The 21,313-nt window shown below is 39.2% G+C and overlaps 1 protein-coding gene across 4 annotated transcripts in view; it reads right to left on the bottom strand.

Annotated features, from left to right (window-relative positions):
• The window catches only part of Grh (grainy head), a 101,185-nt gene that overhangs the window by 53,002 nt on the left and 26,870 nt on the right, over positions 1–21,313 (bottom strand). Inside the window, exon 1 of one of the 4 annotated variants that reach the window (XM_021333103.3) lies at positions 3,063–3,312. The exons of the other annotated variants lie outside the window; for them this stretch is intronic. Coding sequence (XP_021188778.2) covers positions 3,063–3,112 — 50 coding nt within the window. The 5' untranslated portion in view covers positions 3,113–3,312. Of the gene's footprint in view, positions 1–3,062; positions 3,313–21,313 lie in introns of those variants that run through there. 4 annotated transcript variants of the gene reach the window in all.

The following is a 21,313-nucleotide window of genomic DNA, read 5'->3' as shown; positions in this document are numbered from 1 at the left end:
TGTTACAAATGTGGGTCAGCCGAATATCAGCTCAACAAAGTAATTGGATATGGAGGTAATTGTACACCTATACGCCGATTATGTTTTACTGCACCATACTCTGTTATTATGATACCAGTTTATGATTTATTCTTTATTAGTCGCAATTTAGAAAGATAAATGCTTTCAATGTACATACCAGGTACTTATACTTCCATCTCGGGTTTACGGCTACAGCCTGTAGTTATAGCTTCCATGTATGCTAATATAGTATTATGTTGATCAGAAAGCTATTAGCCGCTTATCTGTCTGCGGAATTTTACCGACATCTCGGAGCTATGTCGATGCATATTTGCAAGGCAATTACACATCTCACTTCAAAATATATAACACTGTTACGTAACTTAAGTACTTTCTGTTACTGTAGGTTATTCTTACATAAATACTTAAATGAGCTGGAACAGAGCTTTAAGCCCACATCAGCGTTCTATATGACAAGGAAAGGTCGATTAATAATAAGTAATAACACAATCTCTCTAAGAGTTAATTATTACTATTTGTGCCGGACCACTATCCGTATTTGGAAAACATTACGACGTTGCATACCTTATAAACTTATAAAATATGTTGTTTGTATCTCAGATGCTTGAAGTGTAACACCTCCACAACATGGACAGTGTTTTCTATCAGTGGATTATGATAATATAACAAACAGTAAATATCTGTGTTGCAGTTGCGCTCCACCTACATGCGGGTGTGACGTGTGCGCAGGGTCCGTGCACGTCTGCGCAGGCGCGGGCGTCTCGTCCACACATGTGGTCCGCGTCTGCTACTTTCACGCGAGTCGGCCGCGCCCATATTAATTGCTCCCGTTCTTCGGCGAAGCTTTATTTATTGCCCTCACCGGTGATTGTGAAAAGCTTTGAGTGGAGTGTACATTAGTTTTAGTTTTATCTCGTGTATTTGATCTGACGTGTGACACACGAGCGCGCTGACCGCGTGCGGCCCGCGCCTCACGCAATACCTACTCGCTGCGAGAGCTTTTCGCAAGAAAACTATAACGGAGTCGGCCAGTGATACTGCTTATCCGCGTTCCGTGAGAAAATGTGCCTCACGCTGTTTGCCGTTGTCTTCGTGCGGCAACACTCAAGGAGTAAATAAAAAATCAATTATTATCTAAACAAAAATGTGAGCGGTCGCGCGCCGATGTTTTTAGAGAAATAAACATTAATTGTTTGCACAACGACCGCCGCCAAAACCAATATTGGATATTCGAAAATACTATTCTAATGTATGTCGTGGTACATGTCACCACTCGAGGCATCAGGCTCTTTAGCGGCGCTTTTGGTCTTCGTAATAATATACCTACGTGACTTTTTTACCCAATTGCTTAGCAACACTACAATGCGCGTTTACAAATACAACCAAATATGAACATGTATTATTCAATTCTTTTCGTTTTCGTGTTATTTAATTACAATCAGATTAGACAAAAAAATTAATTATGTAGTTTCATGGCTCACATAAAAAATACATTGCTACAGCAGTGAGCCTAGACGTTAGCAATTACATTTACGATCAACCTTCATACTTATTCACATCTGATATCGTAATTAGCTAAATTGAGGTCTCTTGTTATGAATAAACAAATATATTAACATTACACATACATATTCATTAAGCACCCAATAGTTGACGATATTTATGTATTATATTCTAAGATTTGACATGAGTCCAACTTATAACATTAACTTCGGTTGTTTTATAATCAAATTTTAATAAATAACGCATTAGGCAAAAAACGGCCACGCTTGAGGTCTCACGGTCAAACTCGCTATAAATCTGTTGACGAGCGCTGAGAGCGGGGCGCGGGGGGCGCGGTGCGAGGGAGGGGGGGGTGCGGCGCGACGCGGAAGTCTTGCCGTCATATTACCACCTAATTATCTGCTATAACCGAGAATCAGAATATATTTCGAATTATGCGTCACTACTAAATGGATGCGCGTTTTTGCTGCTACCAAAATGCGGCAATCACGCTAATCATATAGAGTTGTTCAGGTAAATTAAAAAATCACCAAAAATTTGATACGTCACAAATAATACAGGAAATGCGAATCCAAGTTCGCTATGTATTTGCATGATTATATGTCTATGTATAGTCGTCATGTAAATTTACCCAAAATGTGTCATAAAATCAGATTTAAGCCTGTTAACATGTATTATTATTGAGGTATGCATTATATATTGTAATTTGATGCATTTTGTGTCATATCACAATAATAATTATTATTATCATAATATTTAATATCAATTTGTTTTTCTAATTGTTATGTGATTCTGCTATGTAGTCTTATTTTAGTCACAAAGATCAAGGATTATTGTTAAGGAAAAATGTAAGAAATAAAATACCTAAATGGCTTCTGTGTGCCGGAAGATACATTTAAAAACATGCAGTTTAAATTATAAGAAAAAATAAATTTTAATTATATTTATTACATTGCAGAAGAAACCAAAATATTTGCATATTATTATTTCATATGTACACACATAAATTATCAAGCAATATATAATGTAAGTTAATACCCCAGTAAAACTACCCTCCAAATTATATGACCGTTCGATAGTAGAGAACCTTTTCAAAATCTTTCAAATCAAATTATCAAGTTTTGGGCAATATAACTTTTGAACAATTATCAATTTTGTTCAACAACTAAGTATAGAACTATGTATAAAGTACTAGAAGTAAAGCACTAACTTAACCATGAGAGTAAGCAAGTGTATGTGAGCTTATATTTAACTATTGTAAACACATATTATCTTAAGCCAAATCACATTGATATGACTTAAGACGGGTACAAAATAATTGTAATCTAATTTGTAGTATATACAGATGCTACAAAACAAGCAACAATTACACGTTACACATTCAGGAGCAGATATCAGGACATTAAGATTCAAATAAGTAGCGATTATTTACAATTGATATCGCAAATCGGTACGTTACGCCCCACGATGTTATCATAATGATTCAATACATTGGACAGTGGTCAAGATGAACAGGTCACGACAATAATCCAAAATACCTGCGGAACGAGTCGAGAACTGGTCGGCAGAGAGCTGGGCAACCCCGCATCAATGTCCGAGGGCGTTTTGCATGACGCGGTCAGGTACCGGTCAGTAGTGCCGCTGTCCAATAGGGGTCACTTGTGCACAATGGAGTGTCCGGTCCACCCCACGGTGCGTCGGATGGGGTTCGTATTTGGAACAGGTTGTCGCGGACCGTGGTCGCTGGTTCAGTGCGCGGTCGGCGGCGGTGCGGTCCGGGTGCGGCGCCGCTCGATACTGCAGCGCCGGCCGCTCGCCCCACACGCCGCCGAGCGCTCACTCGACCCGCTCGGAGAAGGGTGACATCGTAGCTCTTCCTCTTTGTTCACTGATAAAGGGTTGCCGATTGTTTGAACAGGAGCTTTTGTATTCTACTTTATTTGTAATGTCTTAGGCGCCGAAACCGTTAACGAAAAAAATATTCTGCGATGTATGAGACTTCAGTCAACGTACGAGTATCTGAGAATTTTTTCCTTCCTTCCTTCTATTTTAATCCGTAATATTTTTCATGAAAATAAATCTATATTCCCCATCAAAATCACGATTATCTCGTGGTCAAGTGGTCAAGACAAACGTCCATACATTAGAGTTCAACGCGCCACGCTTGACTGATATCTACACTATCGAGGTCGATCAGTTAAACGACACTCGATAATAAAATCGTAACTCATTTAAGTGACACGGGAGCTTTCTTTTTTATGGACTTAATAGGTAAATACATTAAGGAAGTCCAAAAATACCAAGAATTTCAATCTATTGCATTTCACGTTAATCGTAGCCGTAGTCGACTCTAATAATGTATTAATTGAGCTCGCTTTATAATGGCAATTAAGAACGAAATAAATTGTAAAAAGTTTATTTGATTCCGACACATTGTTTAGAGAACTGTCAAGGAAGGCAAGGAATATTTAGTTAATTCTTTGAATTTTTAACACATAATTTTACTACTACAAAGTAACGTAGCCCGTAGTCGCCAAATTGGGCATGTTTACGTAGCAACTCGTAGCCTCGGGTAAATAAACATTCCTGTATGATGCAAGATCCACTCACTATGACATACTGTAGCAAAATACTACGAACGAAAAATATGAAGTTAAAAAAAAATATCAATTAGTTATCTCTTAAGAATCACCTACCAAATCACATTTCCATATTCCGTGGAAATAATTGAACAGAAGGAACTTAAGACTACAATTTAATTACGATAATACAGCGTGAGAAAAGCGCAGACGACGTTAGAATTAATTAAAGTTATGGCCTAAGGAAACATAAAATGTCGGCAGTGGTCGAGTAATTAGAAGTCAAATTTGAGTGAAGCCGAGAGGGTCTCGACGCGGAAGTCGCCGCCACGCGTTACTTTAATGATCCCGTAGCGCCACCGAGCGACCGACACCGGGGAACAAACACACATACAGCTCAGCTCAAGTACGAACTCCACGTTATCATTACAAAACAATAACAGATCTATACTTATCGTCCGCCGCTTACAAAACAAGTCCTTGATAGTTTGGAATGTCTCCTTCCGGCTTTACTCGCGCATACCATTTTTCGCGATTTAATGCAAAACCTCGGATTTTATGGTTCATTTATTTAACTAAGAGATTGTAGTCAAATAACATTTAATGTAATCATATTTATAAATATATGTAATCTGGATTATATTTTATTATTTCATATTATGAAATATGATTAATGAGTGATCTTATCTCATGAGGTAAAATTTAATATCACTGCATACATGTGACTAATTTAGGTTGATGAGTGTACAACATGAAACTACAAGAGTGCTATCACAAGCAATAATTACGTCTAACGAGTTCAGTATCTATCCTCTAATTTTAATTAAATGATAAAAGTAGAACACTTACATTAATTGATTGGAACAGAAAATGCTTCAAACATTTGCCGTCTCCGAATTTTATTATAACGGCCATTAATTTATATTGCGTTACACATAGCGAACGATTTAGACTTGGTTTTTTTACCGTTTTACATAATTACAAAATTATGCCTTATATTTATGAGTATGTACGCGCGGCGGTCAGGCGGCGCGCCCACTCGCTCGGAGGAGCGCACTCCAAGAGATGGATTGCCGCAGATAATGTGTCATGTTCGCTTTTTAAGTAGCCAAATAACACTAACTAGGCAAGCAGATCGCTAATGGCACGTCTAATATGACTCTTAATAGATTATTTATCTAACCAGACTATTGTAGCCGACTCTTGTTTGGATAGGTAACCGAAATCGAAACTTTTTTCTAAGCAGTATTAATTTACCATTTATACGAATTGAATAGGATATAGTTTAAGCTCATCTCTAATCTTTTATAGCTTCATTTACAATCTAATAGGCATTAACATGAGAACATATTTAAATGAAAATAGACATGTGTTAGCTTCGTACTTATTGCTGTATCAACCCGTAGTTGAAATGTGTAATTATAATGGTGATACAATTGGCATGAGGTCTCGGGTTCGATTCCCGAGTCGGGCCGAAATCGCTTTGTGGGTTTTAGAAGACTTTCACAAAGCAGCCCGGAGCCTGGAAGCTGGTGATTGATACACCCGTGCATCGGAGAGCACGTAAATGTCGGTCCTGCGCCTGATCTCTCTCCGGTCGTGTCGGATTACCGTCCCATCGGGCTATGAGAGTTAAGGAATAGGGAGTGCACCTGTGTCTGCGCAAATGCTCGTGCACTATAATATGTCCTGCGTAGTTGGCTAATCTCCTTACACGAGAACAGCCGCTGTAGCCGATAATCGGCTAGGAGGACATCATCATCATCATCATCATCACAATTGGCAGACCATTAAACTTAACATTATATCGCTTTGTTTTTGTAGGTCATTAATAATATGTACCTGTTATATTGCAATTAGTCATATGAACGCTCCATACATATCAAGTATGTGATTGGCGTAACGAGAACAACCACCGATTTGGTCAATAATCGCCATAAGTATGGAGAGTACTTTCGCGTACCGAATGCAATAATAATTGGAGGGTCCGATTTATCACATTGCTGTTCTCCGAAACGCCTGAACAGTTCTTGTGCAAGCCCTTCACGTCGTGCGCACGAAAATATCTCGAGGAGTCCATGCCGAGTTCACGTAATTATAGGTGGAAAAATACATGCATGGGAAGTTCGGATGAGGATTTTTTTATCTCTTATTAATTCACTTAACCGTTTTAAGCTGTGCAAAAAAATAAATAATCACAGTAGGTAACGAATATTCTTTCTTTAAAAGTGACCCTTTTCTTTTGCACTGTGAAACTTCATCTATAATGGGTGACACAAAGGAGGGGTCAAGCTTTCACAGAGAAATAAACGTTGCTTCCCACACTGGTCATTCACAAGTACCGGTCATCGGTGGTCATCGAATGCTTTGTTTACGCATTGTCTCCCCGGTAAAAAACAACCCTTTATGCTTTGAATAGATTTTGTCTTTTGAAAGACTAGAGACAGACGAATGCGTCACCCCTATAAATTGTTAAAACGGTCACTATTCATCGTCTAATGCGCAGGTAGACATATGGTGTAAAATTACTTACATGATATTATTATTTAATTTACTAAAGGAAAAACTCCATATAAAAGTAGAAATAAGAAAACTAAAACTTACATTTACTGGGCTAATTTATCCTTCTCTGTTTCACCATAATAACTGTATGCGCAATAACAATAATAAAAATATGTGTTTACTTAACTCAATCGAGATGCATTGGTAGTACCTACATATAGCAAAGCAAATGTCTTATATGATCTAAGTTTGATTCTGAGTTTCAAATATGTTAATTAATTTTGGAAGTTAGTTACTATTATAATTTCTCCATCATATAAAATGATTGGCATCAATGATATCAATCTAGCTATTGCAGGCATGTTTTACAATACGACTATCAATGTAGATACGTTGATTTATTAGAGGCTGAGAGTAAAGGTACAAGTTCAAGCACCTGGCAGTTACACGGCTTGATGGCGAGGTACCCTGTGATCAACGTACTTTCTGCAGGCGCGAGTGTGTGATGCTGCACACACCGCGCTGTATCGACACTCGGAGAAAGTCGACGTGATCATGATAAGCCACCAGCCGACGATAAATTTATGCGCCCTTTGTTTCTTTTCAACGATTTATCAAAAAAGACCCCCTTTGTGTACACGTGACGATCTCGCATCTATGTTCCCGAGAAATGCTACAAGCGGGTCAAGCGGTCACGGTTTGTGTATTGTTAAGCTGTATTCATAGTGTAATTGTGCGAGAAAATGCTTAGGTTGGATATCAATAGAACAGTAAGACTAACTCTCAGCAGATGAGGCGCTACTTAGCATTCCAGCAGCTAAGTATACTAATGTAAGCGGACAGTGTGAGGCTTGCACTGTTATTACCGCGAGGAACCCGCTGTAACAAGATAAGCAACACTGTACAATAATAATAAAAACCGTAATGTATCGAGTGCCGTAAATTGCTTGTTTTGTTCACATAGGCCGCGGGCGGATCAATTTGACCCTTATCGAGAAAATAACCGACGAAAGCGCAGTCCTATTAACTGCGTCGAGAAAAAATTAATTGTTCGTGATTATGGATTGTGGATAATTGATTGTCGGCGCGGACGGGATGTGTCGGCCATCCTCCCTCGGTGTTACATCGCGGCGACTGTCTACTTATAACCGCGAGTAAGGGCTCACTAATATATGACTATGTCCATGTAATATGTTAGTCCTATTAATGTTACCTGTTCGGCGCCATTCGAATTTGTTAAATACTAAATAAATTGCTTCTACCATAAAAGGAAACTCTGTAGTGACTCAGACACAGATGATTGACTTAGCATAATTGTTGCAGCATCGTTTGAATGCACTAACTGCGAGTGTTGTTGAGGTTTTACCATAAAATACTAACTAATAAGAATTTATGTTGGGAGGAGATATCATTTTAATTCCAACAGGAATATTAATGCATAAAAATAAAACGATCGCTACAAGTGCATCCTCCCCAGACTAAAGTACCTAATGATATCACGGTGTTAAGACTCTTTGTAAGGATGTGAAAACTATTAGGTAAACCAATCTAATTTATAATTTCGTTTAAAGGTTTATTTCTATTATGAAATTAAGCCTTGTGTTTTATTACAATCCTTATCCTCCTACTTAGGTTTAAGTCGTAATATCCCTACTATGTATTTATAATACATGAACCCAACATTTTTTTTTCTATTCTTGTTGGTATAACCAGAATACAAAAATATCTAGATTTTAATACGACCTATGCTTATTTTAATTTGCACTATGCAAAGTCAGATTCTCAGTTGGAATAGGTACATAGACGTCGACGTCACGCGTACTAGAAGTGAACAACCCACATTATGCGATTATTATCAACTAGTACACGGTCGATGTGCATACGAACAATATCATTAATTGCCACTTAACTGACTATTGATACCAAAAGCGAACAAACATCTATAGCTTGGATAAAATACGATTTCGTGACTTAATCTGTGAAGTATTCGTTCAACACGTTTGTATTTCAAAATGCATAACAATATTAGACTGCGTTTAAAGACACTTGTACAAGCTCTAAATCACACGTAATAATCATAATTAACGCGGGTTCACAGCATATTATATGCACCGAGATTAATAAAGTGCAAAGCAAAGTTATTTGTAGGCGAGTACTCAACTCTACATAAATGTTATATCGATCCTATTTTATTGGACTTGCCCGTCGCTGTACGTAAGTACACTAGTTATGCAGGCTTTGCTATGCGCAAAGAATGTAAAAGACTAATATGATTCTCGTAAACTTTGTTAGTAATGCTTTCGATATTCACGGGAATCATAAAGTTAATTTCCACACTAATAGTGTCATGAATTCTTAAACAGCTTCCTAACGGGCGACGTCGATAAACACGCGCACGTTTATGACAAAGTAATCGAAGTCGAATTGTTAATTGCGTACGTCGAATGAATTTAAAAATGCATGGCATTTAAATGCCAGCCTGGTCGCCATTTTAGTTCGACGCGAGAGAGACTATCACCTTGAACACGACTTAAATCTGACAGCCTCGAATGTCACTCTCGCCTGAACCAATTAAAATAAAATTAAAGTATCGCCAGTTTTTGTCGCGTTGCTCGTTGTTTGTGCTTCAAGCATTTGTTATACGTTCACAAATAGATATAGACACCAAAGGTCCGATTTACAGAGAGTGGTTTGATATAGTAATTTCAGGCTTAAGGAAGTACAATACCAATATAGGTATCGAAGAACAGCTTCGTTGTAAAAACAGCTCATTGTTTCATAAAAACAAAGTAGAAAAAATATTTGTAACTTTTTGCTTTTTGTGTCGAGCTTTTATATCAGACGCACCTCTGTAGACGAAAAGGCAAGAAGTAAATAAGTTTACGATCGTGTCACATAACGAACAACGAGGTAGTAATAATAAATTGATATAGTTATACATATATACAGCTAGTAGTGGCATGCGCAGTGAGCATTGCGCATGCGTCGTATGTGTTACAAGTTGCGAAAGTTTTATGGAGCGACAACAAGGCGGGCAGATCTGAAAAATAAGTTTATAACGTACAGTTACGGCAAGTGATTGAGAGATAAGTTTCCAGAACACCTTAACCAGTAAAAAAAGTGTGACGGTGCACTAACACTGCTTCATTCATCTGAAGATAGCCATCGTTTCTTTCTCAGTACCGCTAAATTACATTTCTAGTAGCCGTGTAGCGCGTTTACGAGGCACTTTGAAGATGCTACGGTGTGTCCGTAATGGCTATTGCAATATTATACGGTCAGATGCTCGACTGATATCAACGTATTCTCTACTGTATAATTTTTGTCCTCAGAAGATACCATACACAGGGTCAAAGAAAATTGTGGAGGGTACATCTTATGATGCCTAACATTTACTGCTTATCAAACATCTAAGTTTTCTTAGAAAACGAGGACATTATATTATACTGACGAGACCTGCCGTTTTTACAACTTTTTAGTGTTTATCGTTAACTATAAAAATCCTGCGATAGTGATAGGTGCCGTTAGCGTGCTGCTTAGCTACAGACTACATTGTTATCATTTCATTCCGCGAATATTTTAAACGCAACCATGGTGTATTGGTCGTTACTACTCACTCGACTACTGAATTTCATTCAATGGAATGCTATAGGCAAGCGAACGCAGATGGTTCGGGCAGACTTCGTTATCTCTTTCGCGCATATTCTTTGGCAGCCGTCAGTCATTCGAAAGCTGACGCAGAGCACGAGTTAATACTACACGTACCTATACTCTATGGACCAGATACTTATCTCGGAAGCTATGTTTGAACTCAATTATTTATGACTTGCCTCCACGTATGACAGTTGCATTACGAAAGCTAGACCAGCAAAGTAAGCTCATACAATCTATATGAATCAGACCAGTTACCTACTGAATGTAAATGATTCAAAAGTAGAACAAAGTTGAATTATAAGTCAATTTCGTCTAACAAATATAATGTAAATACGAGCCATTAATCTTACGTAACGAAAACTCGATTTGCCGTTTATGAGACACAATAGCAGAACAATAGCGCTTGGCCTTATTCGAAATAACGAGTACCTATCAACACACAGCTCCCGCCTGCGCGCCCCTAAATGTATGATATCGTTGACTAGACAATATCATATCGATACAGTGCATTGTAATCTGATTAGACGACGATTTTAATTTTACGAAGTCAATATCCTCGGGCAGCCATTTCAACATTAAGCTCATAAAAGACAAATTACAGTCACTCATAGGTATAGAAGAAATCAAATGTTTTGCAATCAGAAGAATAAGTGCGGAAGCGATCAACTTTGGGATCACTGATTAATCAATCATAAATGCTATCGTAAAACTGTGATACCCAAATGAACGCCGGCGGCGGCGCGGGCGCAGCGGCCAGGCTCCGACGCTACGTTACACCTCTATGTTGCTATAAAATTTATGAGGGCTCTATTTTGGAAGCTAATTAAAAAATGTGATAGCCGTTAGAATAGTCCGATCGTGAGAGAGTGATAAAACTTCTGGAAGTAATTTGAGTATTAAGCATGTTATACTACTGCATGCATTGATATTACTTTACTACACTAAATTAATACAATTAGTCTTTTAACAGACCAAACCAAAGAGACAAGATCTAAAGTCTAGAACGAGACAAACATATTTGAAAGTTATTGGTACCTAAGTGTTAATGAGGCGCATGTCCAATCAATAGAGAATTTAAACGGGACTCAACAGAGCAATATTTATAGCGACCCGCGCCGCGCGGTCAAGCCGCTTATCATGGACACCGCGACGCACGGAAACCTCCGCAGTACTTACTGCTCACTGTAAAATACAATCTATGACGTTGCCATCGAAATTAACACAACAATTAAACAAAAACAGTAAAACTGTTGTGTAAAAGCTCATGGAAAGTTAATAGTGGAACATTTTATAGAAGTTATATTATTCATTTAACTAATTATAAAAAAGGTAGCCCAGCTAATGGCAAATGTTGCCATAAAATTAGTTTTTATAATTTGATCATTTTTAAGAGTTGATGGGTATCAAGTCCAATTCGTGGAAATTAACATAACAGATTATCGAAATTGACTAGACATCAAACAAATAAATAACATAACTGTCAAAGAGATGACGAATAAAGTTTTATATGCATCAATAAATCCAATTAAAACTCAAACTTGATGGAGACTCTCAGGTGAACAAGCTCTTAGCCAAGTATAAACATTTAGATCTAGCTGCATCGCGCTTACCTCCATTATTCAAATTGTTCTCAAAAGTTGTCTGTAATAACTTATGGTGTCGTTTAATTCACTCATTGCATACAGTCTTTAGAAAACTTCGAGATATATTTTAACATTAGTTATCGATCCAAAACGAATTCGTTTCTAATATATTGTCTCATTAATTACAGTGCCGCGTCGACATGAATGAATTGCGAGCTGATACAGAACCTACGTCTCGGAATTTAGTCACGCAATTATTCCGGACCGACTCAAACGTGCGCCGAACATCGAATCTTAAGATTTCTATTACACATAAAATAATTTGCATATAATCACTTGAGAACCCGATAAGAGTAACATAGCTACGCTAGATATAGACTGAACAACTTATGTTCGTTTAGTCGAAAAGCCATCATCGGTACGACCCGCATTAATCAAACATCGTCCGACGCCAAACTTGCAATCGTATCGAATCACTATCCAACGGAATAAATTTACTTAATGAGCCGTCTAAGTGGTTCGTTTAGCGCTTTGTAATAACTGAATCACGTTCGTTTTTCAGTCGGCGACTAGGACCGACGGTGACGAATGGCGACAACACGCCGCACTCGATCTTCAGAGATTTATGCTCGGAGTAAATTAGCGCGAAGGGCGGAACGGTGCTCGAGCCTAGCGCCATAGAGAGACAGTCGCGTGCTCGTTGTGACCTATCACTACAGCGATCTGCTTGATACGAGACATGCGCCCGCGCTTGCACTTTGCTCGACATTACAAATGGCACCTCCCACAATGTCATACAATTGGAACCAAAGTCGTGTGTAGGACTGATAGCCATCAACTGACATGCCTACAAGTAAATGCCTCTTTCGAGTACTCTTGAACACACATTGTTTTAAATGCCCTGCCTGGTGTTTACATATTTAACTAAACTAAACAATTAGCTTACATTAAAATATCACAACGTGAGTGATACGCTGTAAACAAACAGTGAGTAAAATTATGTGTTGAAGACATTTGAATAAGTCGTCTCGTATTTGTAAACTGGGTACATTACCCGGTGACAGCGATGAGGAGCAATTTTTTGATGCTATGTATTAGTTTTAAGTTGTATATATAAGCTTATTTTTAATTTTTAAAATTAATGTAAATATTATGTAAATATTATAAAAATAAATTCTATAATATTTGTAAACGAGTGTACCCAATTTAAAATTTACTTTTCATCATAGAAGAAGAGATTGGTAAGATAAGAAATTGGTATGCAATTCGAGTAAACACTTTCTGTCGCTTAGAGTTTAGAGTACCGGCTACTCTGGTTTATGAAGAAGTATGCCTGGGGTACTCATCATTCGTACCTACATAGTATTTTATAATTTATGCATTAAAGAGAATTCCTACTAAAAGTACTTATCTAAAAATAAATTTTGAACGCGTAATTTTCATTAGGGAACCCCAAAGGGATTGAATTCCAAAGGAAAACTGGCAAAAAACCTTGTTTACACGTAGACCTATATAACAATACAGTATATACATAGGTTGTAAATCCAGTACGTATGCATTGGTTACCGGTGGTTAGGAAAACCACACTTTATTATTGAGTCTGCCCTTGCGAGTTATTTTATGAGTGCTAATTAAGCTTCTTGTTTCGCGAGCTCACTCTCGATCCTGAAACTAATTATTAGTTCTCTGTGAACTTTTTATCTGCCGCCCACGAACAATGGAAACGTGACTGTACTGGCGATCTCGCCGATGTATTATTACTGCTGCGTCCTCTGCCTTGACCACTGCCTGTGCGATTCATATGAAGCACATACCCATGCCATCCATTTATTACGTTCACTGTATACACGTACGTACGTATGTATATAGTAATGGACATTCTCTTTACACGATAAGGAAATACTTTAACCATATAAGTACATAACTATGTATATATTAAAAAACAACGCTCGAAACATGATATCCTCCTTTGGAACTTAAAATATCGGCAATATTGCAAAAGGCACTAAAACAACCACATTACCTCTTTTTACAGCGTTCACTTTGGATTCGCTCAAAAATTGCTTCCAAAAGTATATCAACAAATCTGTGGCAATAAGATTCATTGTATTGAGTCGTTACCGATTCAGAATATTGTCTTTTGTTTGTTTGATGTTGTCAAAAAAGTCTGTTATCATATTTTACTTTTGAAACTTACAGAACCATGTAGGTAGGTACTGGCCTTTTTATTGTAACTTACGTCAGTAAGGATTGCAATTTTAACCGCGCATAAATTAAGCTCCAGTGTTATGTAATTTAATTGGTTTCAAGTGTTTCGTGAACATTTTTGCAGAGCGCGAGACACATTTGGAGCGTATTGAATATGCATGCACGTACCGAGGGCTGCGTCACAGTGGCGTTAATAAAATACGAACAGCGAATCGCTATAAAACCGTCTTAGCCACGGGTTCAAATAACGACTGTCAATAAAACGTTTATGGTAGTGTGTACTGAATGACCATAAATTGGAAAGATTAAGGTCAATAACGCGATGGATATGATAACTGCTAAGAAACGTAAAGCACACGGCTTAGACAGACACCTTTGTGCATTTTCAATTTGCGCCTGGCTCAGGTGTCGGCTAGGTGTTGTACCTACTGACCATTACGATAACGTATCGTAGGTACTCGTTTATAAACTTATAATAGACACCAATTATAGAGTTTCCGGTGCAATTTAATATTCTAATAATATCTCCAGCCATTACCTACGAGCGAATTAAGCATAAGGCTACTTAAAGTGAGTACATATTATAGAAATCTACAGATTTTAATTAACTGAATAAAAACAATTATTGCAAATTATGAACAGTATATTTAATACAAATAAGCTACCTATAGTTTCACAGGGATTATTTATTTGATTAAATATTTTAGGTGCAATACTGCTAAATCAATTAATTAAGCTTTGATCATTAAAATACAGGAAGACACTGACTCGGAGGACACAAACTTATCATACATTTAGATTTAGATGCTCTGTTCCGTTTAGCTCATAAATAAATAACGCATTATTCATTAAATATACGCATTGGTACCTAATATTAATTTAGGAAGGTTAGTTAACTAACAAACACTAATAAAGTGTATTTATTTTTTGTCATTAAATTATCTTATTAAACTTTCAAACTGAAGAATTACAATTCAATCTGTTTACTTTTAGTAAAAACATTCATAGTCGTATTTCTCACATCGAAACTTAAAATACGACAAGTAGCGCCATCTACCAACAACTAAGAGAACTATATCTATGTACTGTACGCCAGAGACATCTATGACGACTTGGGCGAAACTTTCACTTTTTATCACTCGTATCTCTATAGAGTAGATCAACACACCCATTTTTTTTGTATTATTTATAAATGTTTTTATTAATGACAAGGTAAATAACTGTTTAATGTTTTAAATTAAAAGAAAAACTTCTGTCAATTTTCCTTTGAATTATTTGTGTGAAAATTAACATTAAAATAATGTGACATTTAAAATAAACTCATACTTCTAAATTCTAATGAGAAACAGTAACTAACCTCTAGAAATAGCATGGGTGCCTTAAAGTACCTGCGTATCTAAGTAACGTATCTGTACTCTAACAACCAAATAAAAAGGGCTGCGCCCTAATGAGAAAAATGCGTTTGCTTTTTACCTAATGAATGTATCAATCAATCAGCGGCTCAGTTTCACCGCTCATTGGGTAAATGCCTAGGTACTAAATTATGCTGGAGTTTATATCGTCTTAGTAGGTATATAAAATAAAACCCACAAGGATTGTTAAGCTGGCCATTGATTGGCGGAATAAGACAAGTCGGTCGCGATCGCTGCTGTAAATATGCTGACCACGTCCACTATTGTTTTAAATAAAATGCTATCTGTAGGTACAAAAACGAATGCACCAACCGACTGCACCATCTCGTTAAACCCTTTTGGTTGTAGGTAGGTACTCGGCCTCATTCAACATTTTGAGTCATCGATTTGCACTCATACTTTTGATCGAATGTTTTTCAACTAATATCTACTCATATATTTTGATAATCATAAAGACATGGATAAACTGAGTTTTTAGATTTTTCAATAATGTAGATAAAATAACAGAAATGTTAAAACAGTATACAGTCTTGCAACTCAAATGAGAGTATCAATGCATTGGTACAGTGATATCCATTAGTAGCTGGACGAACATATCGTTATTTTACAATATTACCTAGAGGTACAACTCCACACGATACCTGCAATCGATTCTCAGTTTAAAGCACATCGATATTCAGTTTTTTTCTGCTCACAGTACATCTTGTATCCGTAATAGGGAGGACGATGGTACTCAGCCGCTCTGTTTATTTCGAGGAATACATGTACATATGTAGGTATCCACGATTAATTCTAGAGACGCATAGTTCGATTTATGTTACTGGAACTTAACGAAATGTATGAAATACTGACGCAGTTCTCCGTAATTGTATCCCGATTAGTACTGGCCTCGATACAATATGCGAGCAAAAACAATGATCCGAAAAAGGCGACAAAATTAATTATCGCGAGAGCTCAGCCCATCGGAACCGGTGTCTTCATTCTTGATGGAGCTACGCTTTTTGCCAATCTGGCAATCAGTCAATAGCGTATCTACCTACAGCATGCACAAATACCGGCTTAAAGCTTTTTACAAGCACTAGTAGCATTACATTTTGTTGCATATTATGAGACAGCGAAGCAATGAGCATCTTTTAAAATTTATGACCTGAACCCATCGAATGAGATTTCACAAAATAATATGTTGGAATAAATCCAATATTAAATCATCGGGTACTCTTAAAATAGTCGTAAAGTATTGTTGGTAGGTAGTTAACATCTTTAAATTATCTCTATACAGCGAAGAGTGATAATTATACCATTCAAGTGTCGAATAAATTCCGCGTCAACGGAGCTTGTCTGGTATTGAGATAGCATTACGGTATAATTATTTCCTTTAAAGGTAATGCATAACAGAAATAACTCTAGTCTATGACTTTAAAACTACATGCTTATTTACATTTTCTGATTATCGATAACTAGAGTTGCCAGTGCGATAGGAGTTTTAGAACGAAAACACACAAAAGCATTTAACCGACTAGGCGACTGATTGACATCACTGCCTATAAGACAAAAAAGCTTTACGTAATTATTGTTTTAAGTCCCAAAACTGTTTTACTTTATTGCGCCAATGTACATAGTTCGATAAATCGATTTTTCAATTTTTTTACACGTTAACGTCCCTATAGGTAGGTATAACATCTTCTCTTCTTTGTTATTAAATCTTTTTTTTTGGTTGCCTGGATTAAATTTATTTTATTTTTATTCTTGTTAATCAATCAATATATATTTTTTACTGGAACACAGAATACAAAGACAACATTTAAGTTAATAACACAATATTCACCTTATAACTTATAATTACGAGAGTTTCAAAACTTCTGTCTCAGGGGAGTTAAACATTCTGAATGCTCGTGCGTTGCAAAAGTCGCCTATTATACGTAATTATGCGGCCGCATAAACCGAGCACTTTGCTGCTCAAGCCCCAATTACACTTAGCGGGCCTCTTAATATTGTTCATTATGCTAAGGAAATGACAAGATTTTGCTAGAATCCATTATCCTTATAAAGACGTCGCATACATATATACGCTTCTTGCGATCGATCAGATAAAAACGCATTCAATCAATATACGTACTCCTATTATGGTAATTCTTAGATCAAATCTCAACCTCTAAGCTTGGACTAAGGCTAAAAGAATAAGATAAATCATTTCAAATAGCTTGTTTTATCTTTAGGAAGTAGCTTTTATATTAATCTGTGTGACATAAAGTATTAATTATGTATTACATGTTCGCGACAGACGCATCCGTGCGCCGCGAGTGCAAAATCATAATGCCTGAGTGTTCGTGTATGCGCGTAACTATTTATACTCTAACAATTTTGTGATGAGGGTAATGAGCAAAAAGTGCCGTGAGCCGCGCCAAGGTATGTTTTTCACGCGCACCCTCCTTCTAAATTGTTATAGAATTGTGTTCAGATTTTGATAGTGCTTTAATTTGTAAATTATAGTGTTTTTTGATACCAAATTGTAATAGTTTTGTAGCGGTAACCTTAACCTACCTAATTATGTATAATAAACCTAATAGTTCTGCCGTTTAAGGCCTGATTTACCCATGTAAACATTTCTTGATAGCAAAAATCCTAGACTTTCATTAGTGAAATAGTGTTTAACTGAAAGCCTAGGTCCCATTGTATAGAAAATAACTTAATTTATAGAAATATTGTTAATAGTTTAAGTTATAGAACAATAAATAATGTTTGTGCTTTGACTTTCATTTCACATGCAAATTAACAATACTAGGTCTTAGGTCACATTGTTAGGATTACTATCGCCAGATAGCCCATGAAATGCCCTAACACACACTACCTTTCGTATCGAGATACCCCCCATAGTTTGTTTTTTATCTCAAGATAGTCTCCACCTAAGGGCCGATTTTCACATAGTTTTTTATAGTTATTCGGTTATAGTATTTCAGCCCTTAAGGTATGCAGGGTGTGTGTGGTATAGTTCAGTAGCGCACGTCATGGGGCGTCTGACGCTATGTGTCCTGTAATGATATCATGTACCAATTGTTTGTAATACGTATGTTAAATTGAAAGGTCAATAAAACTGAGTTGGTCGGAGGGACGAGAAATCGAGGTGCTCGTCACGGTAAAGTTTCGAGCTCATTCGGTGCGCAAGCGCCGCCGTACAAATCGTAGTCATCGGTATAGATTTTTGATAGTATAACAAGTAAATAGTGAAAAGTAAATAGTGTAATTGTAGTATGGTAAGTACGTCGAAGCTCGTCCCTTCAAGACTCCTGAAAAATATATGAAGACTTATTATTTCACCGGCATTCCTGAACCTATAGTAGCAGAAAGTCTAAAACCCGTCTAAACGTATTCTTGTTTCTGAAATTCCTGTTTCTCGCCACATCGTAAATACAGTCCACTCGCCCAGACGTCCAAGAACCAGCGACCGACGGGCGTCAACGTCTCGAAGCCACCCCATAGTACCTGCTTCTGAGCTACGTCCGTCCCGCACATCCGTTTGGTCCTTGCGACCCGGATCGCCTGGGAAGCGAGCCAGGAACTTCAGCTGAAGATACTGAAGAGTTGTAAACAGCGAGTATGCCTGTGACAAGATCGCAAGGAAGAGCCGCTCAAGCCTGGATCGTCGACGCCAGACCGGGCCGCCGCACACCCCCCATCGTGCACGACCAGCCGCCGTTCTCTCCAACCACCACCGAGGGAGTGAGCAGCCCTCCCCGAGGGGTGAAGACCTACCCTGCCCCGCAGCTGAGGGGAAGTGAGGCGCCGCCCTGCCCCCCTGCCCCGCAAGGGGGTGAAGACCGACCGCGCCCCCCTACCCCGCGAGGGGGTGAAGAGCGACCAGCGCCGTCGTCGTTGATGCAGACTGAAGCGTCGTCATCACTGAGGCCGCCTGGAACCAGTGCTGAAGAATATAGTTCAGAAGGAACACTGAAGGCTTGCGACAAGACATACAACCGAGCTGTACCGTTGACTACCCGGGTTGACGCCCGTACCGAACTTAAGGCACCGTCGCACAGATCGACGGCATCAAATAGAAAAATTAGAAATGCGCGTGAAGACTTATTGAAGATTAAGTTGGAGCTAGCGCAAATAGCACTTCAGAGGGCCGAGGAAGAATCGGACGACGATTATATGGATGATAGAAATTCCAATGAAGAGTACATTCGTTCCTGGTTGGAGGAAGCTCCGGAACCAGACCCGCAGGACGCCGCCGCTGAGGGAGGACATAGACCACCAGATACCCTGGACCTGCCCGAGCCCCCCCCCTCCGCGGTTATAGTGAATCCGGTCCTGCGTGGAATAGGTACTGCTCCTGGAAGAGACGCCGCCGCCGAGGGAGGACATAGACTGCGGGGTACCCTGGACAAACCAGAGCCCCCCCCCTCGAAGACCATCGATACTGAAGCCCTTCCATCAATGAAGAAACCAGTTGAAGATACCGCAGGGGGTGAAGGGCTCCGTCCGTTTATCACGGAGCTCACCTCCGCCATCGCATCGCTAGCCGGAAATAGAAGCGAAGAGAAGCCGGTGTACCACAACCCTGCTGCATCGAAAGTCATCATGACGCTGCCGAACTTTAGTGGATTGCATACAGAATGGCTATCGTTCCGCGCCATCTATGAGACAACGCGACCATATTTCAACGATGTGGAAAATACGGCGAGGCTGAGAAGAAGCCTGCGAGGAAGAGCGCTTGATACAGTTAGTTCCGAGCTTATCGGCAACGCCAGGCCGGATGACATCATGAAGGAGTTGGAGCTTCAGTTTGGCCGCCCCGACTCAATAGCGCAAGCGGAGACAGACAGACTGCGCGGGCTGCCACGCTGCGGAGAAGCACCGAAGGACATCTGCACTTTCGCCAGCCGTGTACGAAGTGGCATCGTCACACTGCGAGCGCTGAAAAAGGAACACTACCTCATGAACGCCGAGCTTATGCGCATCCTCACAGAGAAGCTGCCGAACTCGCTACGTGTACAGTGGTACAAGACGTATACTGAGAAGTACCAGTCGACGCCGGACTTGGGTCTCTTCAGCGACTTCATCACCGAACAAGCTCGCTACTGCAGCGCGTTTGCACCGCCTGAAAACATCAGTGAAGCTACTGGACTTAGACGTGTGACGCAGAGAACACACACCACTATAGACAAGAGGCCCGCATCGAAGTGCCGCATCTGCGAGATGGATGGACACCGATCGCTAGACTGCCACAAGTTCGTGAAGGCTTCTGCGGACAAGAAGTGGGAACTAGCCAAGCAGCACAACATGTGCTTCCGCTGCCTCCGCCATCGTCAGCACGGACACAGATGTCAGAAGAAGAGATGTGGAATCGAGGGCTGCACAGCATCACACCATCATCTGCTTCACTACAAGAAGAAGGCGAGCACTACTGAAGTTGCACAAGAAGCGCAAGAAATAGTCGCAAGTTCACGCAACCACACAAATCAAGCGTTCCTGAAAATCGTTCCGGTGCAACTGTCCGGACCGGCGGGAGAAGTGCGCACCTACGCACTGCTGGATGACGGCTCAACCGTGTCACTGATTGACGAAGAGCTGGCAGACATGATCGGTGCAGAAGGACCAGTCGAGCCGATGAAAATAGGCGCCATCAACGACGTGACTATCGACACGCCCACGTCGAAGAGAGTTGACCTCACGCTATCGACCTGCCATAGGAAGAAGATACCCTTCAGGGCGCGCACCATACCACGCCTGCATCTGTCGCCGCAGTCAATCAGCAAGGATGACATCGCTGACTGCAAGCACCTGTTTGATCTGGCAGATCAGCTGACGTACAACGCAGGGACGCCGAAGATTATCATCGGGCAAGACAACT

Source organism: Helicoverpa armigera, chromosome 3, assembly GCF_030705265.1.
Source record: "Helicoverpa armigera isolate CAAS_96S chromosome 3, ASM3070526v1, whole genome shotgun sequence".
Taxonomy (NCBI): Eukaryota; Metazoa; Arthropoda; class Insecta; order Lepidoptera; family Noctuidae; genus Helicoverpa; species Helicoverpa armigera.
Note: the sequence above shows the minus strand (reverse complement) of the source record. Positions and strands in the feature narration are given on the sequence as shown.